This window comes from Cherax quadricarinatus, chromosome 16, assembly GCF_038502225.1.
Source record: "Cherax quadricarinatus isolate ZL_2023a chromosome 16, ASM3850222v1, whole genome shotgun sequence".
NCBI lineage: Eukaryota > Metazoa > Arthropoda > Malacostraca > Decapoda > Parastacidae > Cherax > Cherax quadricarinatus.
Window position 1 is genome coordinate 12,587,333 of NC_091307.1, and position 20,000 is coordinate 12,607,332.

The 20,000-nt window shown below is 42.6% G+C and overlaps 1 protein-coding gene across 1 annotated transcript in view; it reads left to right on the forward strand.

Annotated features, from left to right (window-relative positions):
• The window catches only part of LOC128688792 (protein O-mannosyl-transferase TMTC1), a 669,456-nt gene that overhangs the window by 251,634 nt on the left and 397,822 nt on the right, over positions 1–20,000 (forward strand). Inside the window, exon 2 of the mRNA XM_070085424.1 lies at positions 422–1,102. Within this exon, the coding sequence (XP_069941525.1) occupies positions 726–1,102 (377 nt within the window). The 5' untranslated portion in view covers positions 422–725. The remainder of the gene's footprint in view (positions 1–421; positions 1,103–20,000) is intronic.

Consider the following 20,000-nt stretch of genomic DNA (forward strand, 5'->3'; position numbering starts at 1 on the left):
AAACGTTCCATGACGTCTCCTCGGTGCATATCCCAGTACTACACATGTCTTATTTGCATGTTAGTATTTGATACCATCTTTCATGTGCGTCTCCATGAATATAATAATAATTCACCCATGACAAGATGTTCTGAGTACATCTTGTACGCGCACTGCTTCTCCTCCAGAGACTTTATGTTTTGCTGTCGTTGGATACAAATTTGTACTGCACACAACAAAGGAAAAGACACAGGCGCAGAATACAGCCCTACACAGCTCTACACAGCTGTTCACTCTGTGTAGAGCCTCATCAAATTAATGAATTGATAGAACTCTTCATGGAGCCAAACATTATCACAAATTCTTGCTCTTAATCTGTGCCTTTTTTTTACTTTGGCGTAGTTACTTTCCGTATTATGTAAGTAATTAAATTCCTCGCCAGCTTTCAGAATACAAAGAAAATGGACAAAAAGTGAATAGCAAACTCTCTTCAGGAAATATTTGATGAGTTACAGAGTGTAAGAAAGTGGACATGGCGTGTAATGAGTGATGTAAGGAAACTGAATAGTGAGTGTCTAGTGCTTTAAGTGCCTCTGATGACGGGGAGTGTGGTGACCCTGGTCAGGCTGGCACTCCAAGAGAAAAGAGATATGAACTGGTAGTGTTATCATCGACAACGGTGGACTCAAAACGTGTACCACGGAACAGGTATTTGGTCTCAGCGAAAAAATAATCTTGGGAACATCATGGATGGAGGCGGAGGGCACCTGTCGTCTTGTCACTGCTCGCCTCGGCGCAGGAGGAAATCTTCCTCGCCCTCCGGTTCTTGCTCTTCGTCGTGCTCTGCGCCCTCCTGGTGCCATAATGGATCAGAGAACTACGAAAGCGAGGACCCTCCGCCCACCTGGGTGTACATGACGGTGTGGGTAGCAGGAGTCCTCGTCTACGTTAATGGTCTTACCGGAGACTTCGTGCACGACGACGTCAGCGCCATCAAAACAAACCCGGACGTGTTGGGAACTAACTCGCTCTCCCACGTGTTCTGGAACGACTACTGGGGCAAGCCTCTGGTCGACCCACGCTCACACAAGTCCTATCGACCTTTCACCATTCTCACCTTCAGGTAAGTGCTCCTTCAATCATGCCCTCGGAAATGGTAAGTATTAAACTTTCAAATCATTTGAAGTCTGTCTTTCCTCCACCTACTCCCAAGGAAAACAGTTAACTAATGCTGCAATTTTTCAAATTAATATGTTTAGTTTAGCATCGTGACTAACCTAGCATACTAGGCTAACTTTGCTAAAAATTTAACATAAAAACTAAATTTAATTAACCTAAGAATTTCCATAACTAGTCTACTGTTTTCCTTGGGATAGGGTGCGGGAGAGGGAAAGGAAGGGAAGGGGAGGGGAGAAGAGGAAGGCAGCGGAGGATAAGGATGGGTAGGGGAGGGGCAGGGGTAAAATCTTTAGATCCTCCAAACATTTATAACATATATTTAAAGTGTTCAAAATACCACCTTACTTATATATTAAAAAAAAAAAGTTACACACTATAGGGAAATTAGAGGCTTTATATCTAATCAATGAGGAATTATATATTATATGATAGAAATTATATCAAACAAAAATGGTTCTATATGGATGAATAAAAGACTAAAACTTCACTTAAGAAAGAAATTTACAGGTGAATCAAATATGGAGTAGATCAGTCACCTGACTGAACAATATTTTCAACACGAGAGAGAGAGAACCAAAAATAAAAGATAAGAAAATGCCAAAAATTAGGGATTAAAGCTACGATGGAATAAATCCAAAAGGTTATTTCAAGTATATAATATTAAGGGAGAGAGGTTGGATTAAATTATGGGAAATCAAATACAAAATGGGAGTTGGCAATTACTTTTTCCTGATGATACTATGCTTTTGGGAGATTCTAAAGAGAAGTTGTAAAGGTTAGTGGAAGAGTTTTGGGAGGATGTGTAAAGGTAGAAAGTTGAAAGTGAACGTAGATAAGAGAAGGTGATGAGGGTATCAAACAAGTTAGGAAAAGAAAAAAATGGATATCACATTGGAGGGAGTATGGAAGAAGTGAATGTGTTCAGATATATGGGAGTTGACTTATCAGCAGATGGGTTTATGAAGGACGAGGTAAACCACAGAACTGATGAAAGAAAATAAGGTGAGTGGTGCATTGGAAGTATCTGTGGAGACAAAGAACGTTATCCATGGAGGCAAAGAAGGGAATGTACGAGAGTACAGTGGTACCCAAACTCTTATATGGGTGTGAAGCTTGGGTTGTAAATGGTGCAGCGAGGAGGCGGCTGGAGGAATGGATATGTCTTGTCTAAAGGCAATGTGTGGTGTAAATATTATGCAAAGAATTCGTAGTATGGAAATTAGGAGGAGGTGTGCAGTTATTAAAAGTATTAGTCAGAAGGCTGAGGAGGGGTTGTTGAGGTGGTTTGGTCATTTAAAGATGATGGAGCAAAATAGAATGACTTGGAAGGTGTATAAATCAATAGTATAGGGAAGAAGGAGGGTAGGGGTCGTTCTAGGAAAAGATGGAGGAAGGGGGTAAAAGAGGTTTTATGTGCAAGGGGCTTGGCCATACAGCAGACATGTGTGAGCGTGTTAGATAGGAGTGAATGAAGACGAATGGTTTCTGGGACCTGGCGAGCTGTTGGAGTGTGAGCAGGATAATATTTTGTGAAGGGATTCAGGGAAACCGGTTAGCCGGACTTGAGTCCTGGAAGCAGGAAGTACAATGCCTGCACTTCAAAGGAGGAGTTTGGGATATTGGCTGTTTGGAGTAACATCTAAATTCTCATATCTGGGCACCTCTGCCGATGCCTCAAAAACAGAAAAGAAGCTAAAGGATGCTTTAGACAGGCTTATGTTGTGATGGGAAATAGCAACGGATGCAGCTTAAAGTGCATAAACTAAATACGAGAAAAACAGTTAGGATTTCTTTCTTAACAGTAATATATAACCAAGAAAACAATGCATATTTTTTTTTTTGTAATAAAGTTAATAAATTTTATATTCTTAAGTAATGATAACAGAAGTATTATTCTTCTACTTCAGTTTTACATATCAGTGGTAAAGCGTTATCTGGTTTATGCTTCTCAGTTTTGGCCTCTATATGTTTGGTAATCTGTAACAAACTTCTAATACGAAGAAAAACAGAAAGTACTGAGCTTACACTCTCTGGAGAGGAGATATGATTAAAGTGTACATAGGGAAAAGTGTAATAAATAAAGAGAATATAAAGTGATGAAAATATCTAACCAAGACGGAACTCGGATTCAGGTTGAATAAATTTAGAGGTAATATATGGTGGGTATAAATAAAGTGCTAAAAAATAGTTAGATTTAGAGATGACATAAGCAGCACTGGTGTGGCAATAAGCAAGTAGGTGAGTGCTACAAACTGCCAATTAGTCCCATTAAAGTGACAGGCAGATAGGTAGGAATGGTTGGGTGTGAACAAGACCTGCCTAGCACGAGACAGTAGGCTTACTAGCCTGAGGCAGTAGGCCTACTGCAGTGCTCCTCTGCTCTTGTGATTTTATATGCCACAAAGCACAGTTATTATTATTACAATTACAACTAAGCGCTAAACCCATTAGGGTCGTACAACGCTGTCCACGAAGCACAATCAGTACTAGCCATTGCCACAAACCCACATGTGGACTAAATAGCTATAGAAACGAGCAGTGTATATTTCAGGTGGAGAGTGAGACATTCTTCAGTGTGAGATTCACTTCTGTCATACAATACATCCACACACACGCACGCACGCACGCACACGACTGTCACGAATTTGCATTTATATGACTAATAATATTATTAGCCAAAATGGAAAATGATTTAGGCTTCAATACCCAGGCAAATGGCTCGTATATTCGTTATCTATTTCCCCTCAAGTTAATCTGCATTTCCATAAGGTAAGTGATATATATATATGCAATGACCGCCGCATCAAACCCATATGAGTCATCAACTGAAATGGAATGTGACGGGTCAATAAATCTTTTTCCATTACTACGGCACTTTTACCTCCGTTCACTTTATCACACTAAGGTTGACCATCAGTTGAAATCTCTGTTATCAAGCCCACGTTCATCGTACACGCACGTAATCACACGCGCGCACGCGTGGGCGCGCGTACACATAGACACACACACACACACACACATACGATACACAGATCACCTTGACAGTATGATACACAGATCACCTTGACAGTATGATACACAGATCACCTTGACAGTATGATACACAGATCACTTTGACAGTATGATACACAAATCACTTTGACAGTATGATACACAGATCACCTCGACAGTATGATACACAGATCACCTTGACAGTATGATACACAGATCACCTTGACAGTATGATACACAGATCACTTTGACAGTATGATACACAGATCACCTTGACAGTATAATACACAGATCACCTTGACAGTATGATACACAGATCACCTTGACAGTATAATACACAGATCACCTTGACAGTATAATACACAGATCACTTTGACAGTATGATACACAGATCACCTTGACAGTATGATACACAGATCACCTTGACAGTATGATACACAGATCACCTTGACAGTATGATACACAGATCACCTTGACAGTATGATACACAGATCACCTTGACAGTATGATACACAGATCACCTTGACAGTATGATACACAGATCACCTTGACAGTATGATACACAGATCACCTTGACAGTATGATACACAAATCACCTTGACAGTATGATACACAGATCACCTTGACAGTATGATACACAGATCACCTTGACAGTATGATACACAGATCACCTTGACAGTAACCAACCCTGACTACATCATTCTATCAGTAAACAAATCACTCGATATTTAACATTCAGTGTACATCACTGCGCTCTGAAACAGCAGCAGCAGCAGCACCTGCTGAGTGTGTACACCGCGGGGTGTACATGTCAAGATGTACATCACAAGCACACTTCAAACACTGATAGATTTTATTAAGGCAACGTTTCACCCCCCAGGAGAGAATTTCTGCTCATACGTTAAGTGTGTATGTACATGCACCCACACACACGCACCCACACACACGCACACACACACGCACACACACACGCACACACGCACACACACACGCACACACACGCACACACACGCACACACACACACACATACACACACGTGAATCACTTGCCAGGCAACTCTGAGCGTTGTGGCACGGGTCAGTAGGCCTACTGTAGTGCTTCCGTCTTCTTATGTCATATTCTTTCTGAATATCGTGAAATCACAATAGCTGTGATAAACTATCAAAGGCGAGGTCAACTTGACTCCAGCGACCCAGATAACTACCTGAGAATACGCTGCCAGACGTACAAGTTTTGTGTTTAAAGGGAATTTTTAGTGAGTGAAAGTGAAAAGGGAAGCGAACATTTAGTGAAGGTAACGATACTTGATACTAGAAAGATACTAAAGGATGTACAGAAAAAGACAGCTGAGAAACAAGAGAGAGAGAGATAGAAAGACCGAAACAAATTAGCAGGTTTAAGGAAGAGGTTTAAAGCAAAACCATAATTTCAATTTTTAAAGGGGCAGACAGGCAAGCCAGTGGAAGGCCTCGGCCAGATGACCAAAACATCAGCTGCGGGTCATCATATAACTAAGACCCGCGTCAGGAAACACTCGTCCTGTTTCCTGACGAATCTTGCCGTACACTGAAGTACATGGAAATTGGACTTTAAAAAAAGTTTCCTGCGAACTGTGTGAGAGAAGAAGCAAGGATGAGAAACATAAACCTTGAAAAACAAAGTTAAGTTTGTAAGGCAGGACACAGACATGCTCAGTAATGCAGCAGCTGCAGACACAGACATGCTCAGTAATGCAGCAGCTGCAGACACAGACATGCTCAGTAATGCAGCAGCTGCAGACACAGACATGCTCAGTAATGCAGCAGCTGCAGACACAGACATGCTCAGTAATGCAGCAGCTGCAGACACAGACATGCTCAGTAATGCAGCAGCTGCAGACACAGACATGTTCAGTAATGCAGCAGCTGCAGACACAGACATGCTTAGTAATGCAGCAGCTGCAGACACAGACATGCTCAGTAATGCAGCAGCTGCAGACAAAGCAGCGCCAGTGGGAAGACATGAATAAAGTGAAGAATGTGATAATAAGTTTTACAAAGAATAAATTTTAATTGAATTATTTTACTAGAACTCACAATATCGTTGTAGCACCATTGCAAACAAATCACAGAACTATTAGCATACTGGTCTGTGAGTTTGAGAACTCGCCTGCAATGGCGTCCACCTTCAGCAGTTCTGTGATTCATCTCATCAGAGTGAATCAGAAAGTCGACCTTTTGATACCTTCATGGTATCTAGGCTGTGTTTGGCTTGTCACAGCTATGTCAGCCAACCATCATCAAATCTGAGCAAGATTTTATTACCGCAGTGGTTTTATAAACCTTGTAAGGTGAATGTAAATTTAGCAAGGTGAATTTAAATTTACTAATAAAATGCGAACATCAGTTATTATTAAAGGTGTCTAAGGTAAATATTTCCAGTCAAACTAAGAATAATTCTGGAACTTTAGTGACTAACATAATAGCGTATAAACTTAATTAGATCACTAATCTGTTTATAAATTCAACTCTTAACTGTACCATCAGGCATGTTACTGTATATATGTGTGTACTATAAGTACACACATATATACACTCAGAACACACTCAGAGTGAAAAGCCAAACAAATTCCTAAATAATCTAACTAACATCAGAGAGGATAAAGTACAGTTTGCTTTAACAATGGATAAATCAAATCGACAAACACCAGCGAGCAGACAGAAATACAAACATGACCTAACTGTTGACAACAGCTTGTCTTCCAAAGAGTTACATAAATCCCAAATTACTGAATCTGAGCACTGCAACTTTCAAATCCCGACTAGAGTGGTGTGCAGATATCACGCTCAGAGCAACAGTTTGGCTCTGGACCTGAAGCATAATGGGTGTCTCACGACGTATAATCAAAATATGTCAAATAACACTAGCTTTACATAACTCTGGTAACATAGTTCCACAGAGGACAAAAGACCATTGTAAATTCTGTTTACACGGGCAGAAATACGAAACCTAGTTTTAAAAAGAAAATCGCATTTGAGGGGATCTCAAATGCGATTCAGTCTATATAAAGATAAAGATCAAGCAGAAGAGAAATTTGAGGCAGAAAGGGAAATTTGGAGGGAGAGAAGGAAACAGCTGATGAATGAACCAGGAACACACCACCGATCTTGTAAGGGATGAATCAACAGGAAACAGAAAGTTCAGGATGCCCTAAAACTTCGAGACTCACCGTCCAGTATATTCAGAAGTGAAAGAAGAATAAAATATGCCAGAAAACAAAGATAGAAAGTTCAGAGTGTGGTGCCCTAATGTAAATGGAATTACCAATAAAACTGGTCTCGCAAAAAAAAGAGTAGGAGAGGGAAAGCCTGATACAGCAGCTGTTAAGATGAAACTCTCGGGAGTAATACCAAATACAATATTCCCAAAGGGGTACCAAGCAACAAGAAAAGAAAGGGACAACAAAGAAAGACCAGCACTGATGGTCAGAAGTCACTAGAGATTTAAGTCACTTGAAACAGGAGATTTCAAAGATTATGTAGCAGGTACCTGTAATGTCAGAAGGGAGGAAAAAAATCATCGTGGCAGTGGTACATAATTCACCATCAAACAACAGGGCCCTCATCCATATATCGGAAACAGTGGCAGATAGATCAAGAAAAGGCAAAGCTAAACTGCTGGTACTAGTATATTTCAACAATGATGAGACTGACTAAGAGAACTAAGCTCCCCAAGGAGAACCATAAACATACAGAGCAAAACTTATGGAAGCAGTAGCAAATAATTTTTTGAACCAACACAAAGAACAAAGAGTAAGAGGTAAAGATGAACCATCAAGACTTACCTAGTTCTCTCACAAAATAAACACGAGACAGCTGAGATCATCTGAGGAACCACTGGGCGTAAACAATCACGTTGTACTACGCTTTGAGTACCTGCTGGAAATGGGAACGGAAAAAGAAATACAGGAAATGTGTAACAGGAAATGGGATCACCTATCTCCCAAACACAGTGCATCATTTACAGAATAACAAACATTTAGTTGCACTTAACGTAGCACACAAACCTATGAAGATTTTGCTTCATCATAATTTTCAAGAGTTTCGTTTTATTCTATAAAAATCATTACAAAAGACAATGGTAAGATATATTCCTCTAGGACATAATTAAGCTAGGAAAATCCTTTGAAAATATTATGAAGGATGTGGTTTTTTCCTTCTTTGAGAGGATATAGGATTTAATTAACCGAATGGGAATATAATGTGAATAATATAGCACTCACGGAGAATATCATTATACGCAAGATGTGGAGCAGTAACACACAGACAGGTGGAGCAGTTACACACAGACAGGTGGAGCAGTAACACACAGACAGGTGGAGCAGTAACACACAGACAGGTGGAGCAGTTACACACAGACAGGTGGAGCAGTAACACACAGACAGGTGGAGCAGTAACACACAGACAGGTGGAGCAGTAACACACAGACAGGTGGAGCAGTAACACACAGACAGGTGGAGCAGTAACACACAGACAGGTGGAGCAGTAACACACAGACAGGTGGAGCAGTAACACACAGACAGGTGAAGCAGTAACACACAGACAGGTGAAGCAGTAACACACAGACAGGTGGAGCAGTAACACACAGACAGGTGGAGCAGTAACACACAGACAGGTGAAGCAGTAACACACAGACAGGTGTATCAGTAACACACAGACAGGTGGAGCAGTAACACACAGACAGGTGGAGCAGTAACACACAGACAGGTGGAGCAGTAACACACAGACAGGTGAAGCAGTAACACACAGACAGGTGAAGCAGTAACACACAGACAGGTGGAGCAGTAACACACAGACAGGTGGAGCAGTAACACACAGACAGGTGAAGCAGTAACACACAGACAGGTGGAGCAGTAACACACAGACAGGTGAAGCAGTAACACACAGACAGGTGAAGCAGTAACACACAGACAGGTGGAGCAGTAACGCACAGACAGGTGGAGCAGTAACACACAGACAGGTGAAGCAGTAACACACAGACAGGTGGAGCAGTAACACACAGACAGGTGGAGCAGTAACACACAGACAGGTGGAGCAGTAACACATAGGTGGAGCAGTAACACACAGACAGGTGGAGCAGTAACACACAGACAGATGGAGCAGTAACACACAGACAGGTGGAGCAGTAACACACAGGTGGAGCAGTAACACACAGACAGATGGAGCAGTAACACACAGGTGGAGCAGTAACACACAGACAGGTGGAGCAGTAACACACAGACAGGTGGAGCAGTAACACACAGACAGGTGGAACAGTAACACACAGACAGGTGGAGCAGTAACACACAGGTGGAGCAGTAACACACAGACAGGTGGAGCAGCAACACACAGACAGGTGGAGCAGTAACACACAGACAGGTGGAGCAGTAACACACAGACAGGTGGAACAGTAACACACAGACAGGTGGAGCAGTAACACACAGGTGGAGCAGTAACACACAGACAGGTGGAGCAGTAACACACAGACAGGTGGAGCAGTAACACAGAGACAGGTGGAGCAGTAACACAGAGACAGGTGGAGCAGTAACACACAGACAGGTGGAGCAGTAACACACAGACAGGTGGAACAGTAACACACAGACAGGTGGAGCAGTAACACACAGACAGGTGGAGCAGTAACACACAGACAGGTGGAGCAGTAACACACAGACAGGTGGAGCAGTAACACACAGACAGGTGGAACAGTAACACACAGACAGGTGAAGCAGTAACACACAGACAGGTGGAGCAGTAACACACAGACAGGTGGAGCAGTAACACACAGACAGGTGGAGCAGTAACACACAGACAGGTGGAGCAGTAACACACAGACAGGAGGAACAGTAACACACAGACAGGTGGAGCAGTAACACACAGACAGGTGGAGCAGTAACACACAGACAGGTGGAGCAGTAACACACAGACAGTTGGAGCAGTAACACACAGACAGGTGCAGCAGTAACACACAGACAGGTGTAGCAGTAACACACAGACAGGTGGAGCAGTAACACACAGACAGGTGGAGCAGTAACACACAAACAGGTGAAGCGGTAACACACAGACAGGTGGAGCAGTAACACACAGACAGGTGGAGCAGTAACACACAGACAAGTGAAGTAGTAACACACAGACCGGTGTAGCAGTAGCACACAGACAGGTGCAGCAGTTACACACAGACAGGTGGAGCAGTAACACACAGACAGGTGCAGCAGTAACACACAGACAGGTGTAGCAGTAACACACAGACAGGTGGAGCAGTAACACACAGACAGGTGGAGCAGTAACACACAAACAGGTGAAGCAGTAACACACAGACAGGTGGAGCAGTAACACACAGACAGGTGGAGCAGTAACACACAAACAAGTGAAGTAGTAACACACAGACCGGTGGAGCAGTAGCACACAGACAGGTGAAGCAGTTACACACAGACAGGTGGAACAGTAACACACAGACAGGTGAAGCAGTAATACACAGACAGGTGGAACAGTAACACACAGACAGGTGGAGCAGTAACACACAAACAAGTGAAGTAGTAACACACAGACAGGTGGAGCAGTAGCACACAGACAGGTGAAGCAGTTACACACAGACAGGTGGAACAGTAACACACAGACAGGTGAAGCAGTAACACACAGACAGGTGGAACAGTAACACACAAACAGGTGGAGCAGTAACACACAAACAAGTGAAGTAGTAACACACAGACAGGTGGAGCAGTAGCACACAGACAGGTGAAGCAGTTACACACAGACAGGTGAAGCAGTTACACACAGACAGGTGAAGCAGTAACACACAGACCGGTGGAGCAGTAACACACAGACAGGTGCAGCAGTTACACACAGACAGGTGGAGAAGTAACACACAGAAAGGTGGAGCAGTAACACAAAGACAGGTGGAGCAGTAACACACAGAAAGGTGGAGCAGTAACACACAGAAAGGTGGAGCAGTAACACAAAGACAGGTGGAGCAGTAACACACAGACAGGTGGAGCAGTAACACACAGACAGGTGCAGCAGTAACACACAGACAGGTGGAGCAGAAACACACATAGACAGATGCAGCAGCAACACACAGACAGGTGAAGCAGTAACACATAGACAGGTGAAGCAGTAACACACACACACAGGTGCAGCAGCAACACAGACAGGTGCAGCAGCAACACACAGACAGATGCAGCAGTAACACAGACAGGTACAGCAGTAACACAGATAAGTGTACCAATATGTTGCGTGAGTCACTCGTAACACTGACTCACCATTGTGTTGCCTCAGTCACTCACAACTGTGATTCACCAATGTGTTGCCCGAGTCACTCACAACAGTGACTCACAAAGGTGCTGCCTCATTTACTCACAACAGTGACTCGCCAACGTACTGCCTCAGTCACAACAGTGACTCAACAACGTGCTGCCTCAGTCACTTACAACAGTGACTCGCCAACGTGCTGCCTCAGTCACAACAGTGACTCAACAACGTGCTGCCTTAGTCACTTACAACAGTGACTCACCAACGTGCTGCCTCAGTCACTCACAACAGTGACTCACCAACGTGCTGCCTCAGTCACTCACAACAGTGACTCACCAACGTGCTGCCTCAGTCACTCACAACAGTGACTCACCAACGTGCTGCCTCAGTCACTCACAACAGTGACTCACCAACGTGCTGCTTCAGTCACTCACAACAGTGACTCGCCTTTAAGCCTGACTTTTATTTCCAAAGTCATCTGAATAATACTGGAGAATTAATTTCCACTGATAAAAATTAGCCTCAGAACTGTTAAAGGTAATTACACTAAATAATTACCGAAGATAATTAAGTAAAAACCCTTACGCAAAGATAATTGTTGACTGACACCACTCATCTGCCAGTGCGTGAGGATACCACCATTCTAAGGGACTACAATATATCCCGCGATATAACCCGCCAGTTTACGTTATTGCGATACTGAAGTTTAGTCATACGTAAAATCATACGTAAACACAACTAGATTTAAGCTATTTTACGGATAATTACAGCGGGAATAAATGAGAGAACTGTAACGCACCCAAACCCCCGCCAGAGCTTAGACAGGATAGACTGTATTTTTGTGAGTGTAAAATTCTTGTCGCGTGAGTAAATAATTTATTAACGAATTAAAGAGTTTCCGTGTGTAAAACTTGGTAATGTAAATCACCCTCCTGGTGACTTCAAGGGTGTGTAAGTGAACGTGTAAAAAGCCACGTGCTTACATGCATCACCTGGAAAATTAGTGTCAGGTGTAATCAACGTTTAACTTCCCCCGCAGGTGCTACATAAAACAGCCAGGTGTCACAGCCAGGTGTCAGCCGTGTGAGGGCCATACTCGAAGCCAGTGGTCGGGGTATGAGGGCCATACGTCTAGACAGTGGTCGTGTCATATACGTTTACCCAGCGGTCGGAGTATGAGTGTCGTATGTCTAGCCAGTGGCGGGTTATGAGTGTCATACATCTACCCAGTGGTTGGGGTATGAGAACAGTCATGGTAGATGTTTATGTCATTACACTCTAATGTTCCACTGGTTAAGATACCCTGCGACTTTGTGCCTTTTCATCCCTGGCAAGATTACGCGTATACACACACACACACACACACACACACACACACACACACACACACACACACACACACACACACACACACACACACACACACGTGAGAGACATAACGACCTGGGGGACCAAAGATAATAGTGGTAGTGATTTACATCCTCCATTGTAGGAGAGGAGACCGAGGCAGGAATGTGAGCAGAATGGAGCCACAATGCACATCCCAGGGAGTGTTGCACAGACGGCAAGTAGCAAGACTACAAAGCTTACTGCTCATAGGGGATACGAATCGCAAGGTGTGGAAATACTAAATGCGAAGAACCTTTGTTTTATTCAGAGTAGCACAGAGGCCAGAGTACAGAGCAAAGAGCGGTAAGAAAGGTGAACAATGCAGCAGGCGACAGGGAACAGTGAAGGAACTCAAAGAGCAAGGAATGAATATGCATGAATAAAAAGGGAAGGAGTGTGCCAATTCGAGAAAAACCTAACGTCATAGTCTAAATCAGACCTGAACAACTACAAAGCCACGTAAGGAAGATGAATTAAAAAAAAGATTAGATAATGATACTGGAGGAGGACGGAACACTGAGAAAAGACGAGAAAGAATTATTCGAGGAACTGAGGAGAATATTTACTGAGGAGAGACCTAGTGCCAGAACACAAGAATGAAAGACTGAACCTACAGAAACAGAACTGTCATAAAAAAACAGGAAGAGTTAATTATGCTATAAGAGAGACGGACACAACGAAACGCACAGTGTCTGACAACATATTACAATGGGTACAGAAAGAAGAAGCACAAGCATTGTGTCAACGCATACAATGATCTACAAGTTGAAGAATGAGAGGCTTGTGCAACATTTGGGAATCTTTACGGAGGAAACGTTTCGCCAGCCAGTGACTTCTTGAGTCCAATATAAAGAAGAACGATGGGAGAAACGTTTTATCACTGAAGATTCCCAAATGTTGGACAAGCATCTCACTCTTCAGTTTGTCAGTTTTCTAAACCATTAACATCACACTAAGATCTGCAAGTCACTGGACAAGGAACAATTGCTGGAAAACTGCAACTGTGGTCACAATATGCAAGAGGCACTGAATCTCAGACCAATATCACTGACATTTATACTGCCAAGAATATTGGAAAAGGTAAGAAGGAGGACGCTGGAGGAGTACCTTTCCTCACAAGAAGCCAACACAAACACATAAGAACATAGGAAAGGAGAAACACTGCAGGAGGCCTACTGGCCCATGGGAAAGATTGTTTTTTGCCTCGACCTATTGGAGTTCTATGACGAAATAACAGAAATTAAGTATAAAAAATAATAACAAGGATGAGTCGACTGCATATTCTTGAACTGCACGAAGATATCTGACACTGTATCCCAACAGCTACTGAGTCACAAATTAAGGCAAGCAGAGATATAAGGTAATGCAGTACTGTTGATCAAGGAAGAAATAAATAACAGAACACAGGATGAAGGTAAAGACAAACATTTTGGAATATGAAAAAGTAACGAGTGGAGCCCCTCTAGTATCAGGTACAGGACATTGGACTGAATATGTCGACTCTAGGCTGAGAGACTGATTATCTCAAACTCCTGATCTTCAGCCATCTTTCTCATTACTGGACTGATGAAGCCACTGATTGGCAAAACTTTTCCACAATAAAAATACCCAAATGTTTCACAAGTGTGTGATCCATCAAGCTGTGGGTTCTATGAACCAATTATCTACATGAGAGGGATTACCAACAAACCTCTGGGTGTCTTCAAGAAAGAAGTGGACAAGTTTCTCAAGTCACTGTCTGATCAGCCAAGCTGTGCTGCTTATGTTGGACTTAGTGCAGCTAGCACCAACAGCCTGGTTAATCAGACTTGGTCTAGGACCGGGCGTTGAACCTAGGAGCCCTCCAGGTAAGGGTGGTAAATAGGTGGCCTGAGCGAGATGGAGAAGTAATAGAGGAAGACGCCATACGCAGCTCTAAGAGTAGGTGCGAAAGAGCACAAGAGGCCAAGAACCGCTAAAGATGGCGACTGTAGCTTAAGAGTTGGAGCCAGGAGCTAAGACTCGACCCCGAAAAGATAATTAGGTGATCTCACACATCACACCACACACACACACACACACACACACACACACACACACACACACACACACACACACACACACACACGGGGCCAGGAGCTCGGACTCGACCCCCGCAACCTCAACTAGGTGAGTACACACACACACACACACACACACACACACACACACACACACACACACATCGATACCTCAAAGGCAATGGGACCGGACAACATCTCTCCGTGGGTCCTTAGAGAGGGAGCAGATATGTTGTGCGTACCACTTACCACAATCTTCAACACATCCCTGGAAACTGGGCAACTACCTGAGGTATGGAAGACGGCAAATGTAGTTCCCATTTTCAAAAAAGGAGACAGAAAAGAGGCACTAAACTATAGACCTGTGTCATTGACGTGTATAGTATGCAAAATTATGGAGAAGATTATCAGGAGGAGAGTGGTGGAGCACCTGGAACGGAACAGGAGTATAAATGCCAACCAGCACGGATTCACGGAAGGCAAATCCTGTGTCACAAACCTTCTGGAGTTTTATGATAAAATAACAGAAGTAAGACAAGAGAGAGAGGGGTGGGTTGATTGCATCTTCTTGGACTGCAAGAAGGCCTTTGACACAGTTCCTCACAAGAGATTAGTGCAGAAGCTAGAGCATCAGGCGCATATAACAGGAAGGGCACTGCAATGGATCAGAGAATACCTGACAGGGAGGCAACAACGAGTCATGGTACGTAATGATGTATCACAGTGGGCACCTGTGACGAGCGGGGTCCCACAGGGGTCGGTCCTAGGACCAGTGCTATTTTTGGTATATGTGAACGACATGACGGAAGGGTTAGACTCAGAAGTGTCCCTGTTTGCAGATGATGTGAAGTTAATGAGGAGAATTAAATCTGATGAGGACCAGGCAGGACTTCAAAGAGACCTGGACAGACTGGACACCTGGTCCAGCAAATGGCTTCTCGAATTTAATCCTGCCAAATGCAAAGTCATGAAGATAGGGGAAGGGCACAGAAGACCACAGACAGAGTATAGGCTAGGTGGCCAAAGACTGCAAACCTCACTCAAGGAGAAAGATCTTGGGGTGAGTATAACACCGAGCATGTCTCCGGAAGCACACATCAATCAGATAACTGCTGCAGCATATGGGCGCCTGGCAAACCTGAGAACAGCATTCCGATACCTTAGTAAGGAATCATTCAAGACACTGTACACCGTGTATGTCAGGCCCATACTGGAGTATGCAGCACCTGTTTGGAACCCGCACTTGATAAAGCACGTCAAGAAACTAGAGAAAGTACAAAGGTTTGCAACAAGGTTAGTTCCAGAGCTAAGGGGAATGTCCTATGAAGAAAGATTAAGGGAAATCGGCCTGACGACACTGGAGGACAGGAGGGTCAGGGGAGACATGATAACGACATATAAAATACTGCGTGGAATAGACAAGGTGGACAAGGACAGGAGGTTCCAGGGAGGGGACACAGAAACAAGAGGCCACAATTGGAAGTTGAAGACTCAGATGAGTCAAAGGGATGTTAGGAAGTATTTCTTCAGTCATAGAGTTGTAAGGCAGTGGAATAGCCTAGAAAATGACGTAGTGGAGGCAGGAACCATACACAGTTTTAAGACGAGGTTTGATAAAGCTTATGGAGCGGGGAGAGAGAGGGTCTAGTAGCAACCGGTGAAGAGGCGGGGCCAGGAGCTAGGACTCGACCCCTGCAACCACAAATAGGTGAGTAAATAGGTGAGTACATACAAACTTAAATAGGTAATTACATACTAACAGAGCAGTAGATTGCTGGAATGGGACCCAAGGAAAGCCAATGTACACGATACGGCTTGAAACTTGAAAAAAATATATATATAACAAATAAAATACTGAGAATGAACACCATGAACACGGATCTGTTCCTGTAACTACATTTATGGATGTGGGAGAGTAATCCAACACAAGCTCTTATCGGGACTACGTTTCGCTCAACCCTGAGCGAAACGTTGTCCCAGCAGAAGATTCTTCTGCATAAGGCATCGAAACATCGTTCATTCCTTGAATAGCACTGAAAATGGAGTGGGTAGACATTTTCTTTAGTAGGTTTGGATGTGGGGAGGACTTGCCTAGTATGGGCCAGTAGGCCTACTACAGTGTTCCTCATTTCTTATGTTCTTAATTACACACAGCAACACAACCGATATTAAAGTTGGAGGTATTTTAGATTTAGAAATAGGACACAGACAAGTATTGAATTAGCAATAGGTGACGCCAGAGTCTTGGTTAGCTTTTAAAAATAAAAAAAAAATGAGTGGGAAAGGTGAGTTGAACCTGCCTAACATGGGCCAGTAGGCCTGCTGCAGTGTTGTTCTTGTGTCAGGTATCTAAACTGTTATTAAAAATGGTGACGTTTTCTATGTTGTCGTTGATGTTATTGTTGTTGATGTTATTTATGTTGATGCTGTTGATGTTGTTGTTGATGTTGTTGATGCTGTTAATGTTGCTGTTGTTGATGCTATTGTTGATGTTATTCTTGTTGATGCTGTTGTTGATGTTGTTGATGTTGTTGTTGATGCTGTTGATGTTGTTGTTGATGCTGTTGATGTTGTTGCAATTGATGTTGATATTGCTGTTGTTGTTGTTGCAGACATTGATGTTGTTGTTGATGTTGTTGATGCTGTTGATGTTGCTGTTGTTGATGCTATTGTTGATGTTATTCTTGTTGATGCTGTTGTTGATGTTGTCGTTGATGCTGTTGATGTTGTTGCAATTGATGTTGATATTGCTGTTGTTGTTGTTGCTGACATTGATGTTGTCACTGCTGACGATTCTCTTGATGAAGAATTAGACAAACGTGCAACATCTGGGTCTCTTTATTTGTAAACGTTTCCCAGTTATTGACTTCATCAGTACAATACAAGAACATAATGTGAGGGACTGCTTACCTCGTCTTGTTTATACACTTCTTCACATTATGTCCTTGTATTGTGTTGATAATGCCCTTGTATTGTGTTGATAATGCCCTTGTATTGTGTTGATAATGTCCTTGTATTGTGTTGATAATGTCCTTGTATTGTGTTGATAATGTCCTTGTATTGTGTTGATAATGTCCTTGTATTGTGTTGATAATGTCCTTGTATTGTGTTGATAATGTCCTTGTATTGTGTTGATAATGTCCTTGTATTATGTTGATAATGTCCTTGTATTGTGTTGATAATGCCCTTGTATTGTGTTGATAATGTCCTTGTATTGTGTTGATAATGCCCTTGTATTGTGTTGATAATGTCCTTGTATTGTGTTGATAATGCCCTTGTATTGTGTTGATAATGTCCTTGTATTGTGTTGATAATGTCCTTGTATTGTGTTGATAATGTCCTTGTATTGTGTTGATAATGTCCTTGTATTGTGTTGATAATGTCCTTGTATTGTGTTGATAATGCCCTTGTATTGTGTTGATAATGTCCTTGTATTGTGTTGATAATGTCCTTGTATTGTGTTGATAATGTCCTTGTATTGTGTTGATAATGTCCTTGTATTGTGTTGATAATGTCCTTGTATTGTGTTGATAATGCCCTTGTATTGTGTTGATAATGTCCTTGTATTGTGTTGATAATGTCCTTGTATTGTGTTGATAATGTCCTTGTATTGTGTTGATAATGTCCTTGTATTGTGTTGATAATGTCCTTGTATTGTGTTGATAATGTCCTTGTATTGTGTTGATAATGTCCTTGTATTGTGTTGATAAAGACACTGGCTGGAGGAACGTCTATATGAAAAAATGTGCAACTCTTGGGTGTCTTTATTGAGGAAACGTTTCGCCACACAGTGGCTTCATCAGTCCCTACAAAGGAGAATCTTGAAGAACAGGAGGAGAATGAGGTAATCAGTCCCTCAACCTTGAGTCGATGTGTTCAGTCCATCAATCTTGAATAGAATACGGCATATGTGCGGATAAGGAGCTTATAAACCGTTGGCAGGAGAGGTGCAGCAGTCATAGGTAGTGTCACATTTGTTCAATGTGGAAGTAGGTCGTGCCCAAGAATTAGGCAAGCGAAGAATTCCCAAACGTTTCCTCAATAAAGATACCCAAGAGTTGCACATGTGTCTAATTTATCAACATGTCGGTTCTCTGAACCATTCATCTACAAACCTGTCAGACACTGCAACTTCTTGGGATCTTAATACTTGGGAATTCTTCGCCTGCCTAATTCTTGGGCACGACCTACTTCCACATTGAACAAATGTGACACTACCTATGACTGCTACACCTCTCCTGCCAACGGTTTATAAGCTCCTTCTCCACATATTATGCCGTATTCAATTCAAGATTGATGGACTGAACACATCGACTCAAGGTTGAGGGACTGATTACCTCATTCTCCTCCTGTTCTTCAAGATTCTCCTTTGTAGGGACTGATGAAGCCACTGTGTGGCGAAACGTTTCCTCAATAAAGATACCCAAGAGTTGCACATGTGTCTAATTTATCAACATGTCGGTTCTCTGAACCATTCATCTACAATATGAAAAAATAGCCAGATGTTGCACGTGTGACTAATTCTTTATCTTGTCGGTATTGTTTACCATTTATGTTCATTCTCCTGATGTTGCTGTTGATGTTAATATTGATGATATTGTTCTTGATGTTGTTGCTATTGATGCCGCTGTTGCTGTTGTTGATAATGGTGATGCCAGTGCTGCTGATGTTGTTGTTGTTGTTGTTGTTGTTGTTGTTGTTATTGTTGTTGTTGTTGTTGTTGTTGTTGTTGTTGTTTTTGCTGTTGTTATTGTTGTTGTTGTTGTTGCTGCTTCTGCTGCTGCTGCTGCTGCTCCTGCTGCTGCTGCTGATGATGATGCTGTGGAAATTAGTGTTAATGATGTCAATGTTAATGTTATGTTGTTGTTGTTGCTGACGATGTTGCTGATGTTGTTGATGGTAACTCCTGGCCAGAAGACAACGCCTGTCTTTTTCATTGCAAAAGTTTACTCTCGTGTGTTGTTTATTCTGTGAAAACTTGCTTATGAGACTGCAGAGTGAGAGTCAAAAACAGCGAATTGTTGGTGGAACGGGAGAGAGAGAGAGAGAGAGAGAGAGAGAGACACAAGACTGTTGCTGAGACACAGGACTGTTGCTGAGAAACAGGACTATTGCTGAGACACAGAACTGTTGCTGAGACACAGGACTGTTGCTGAGACA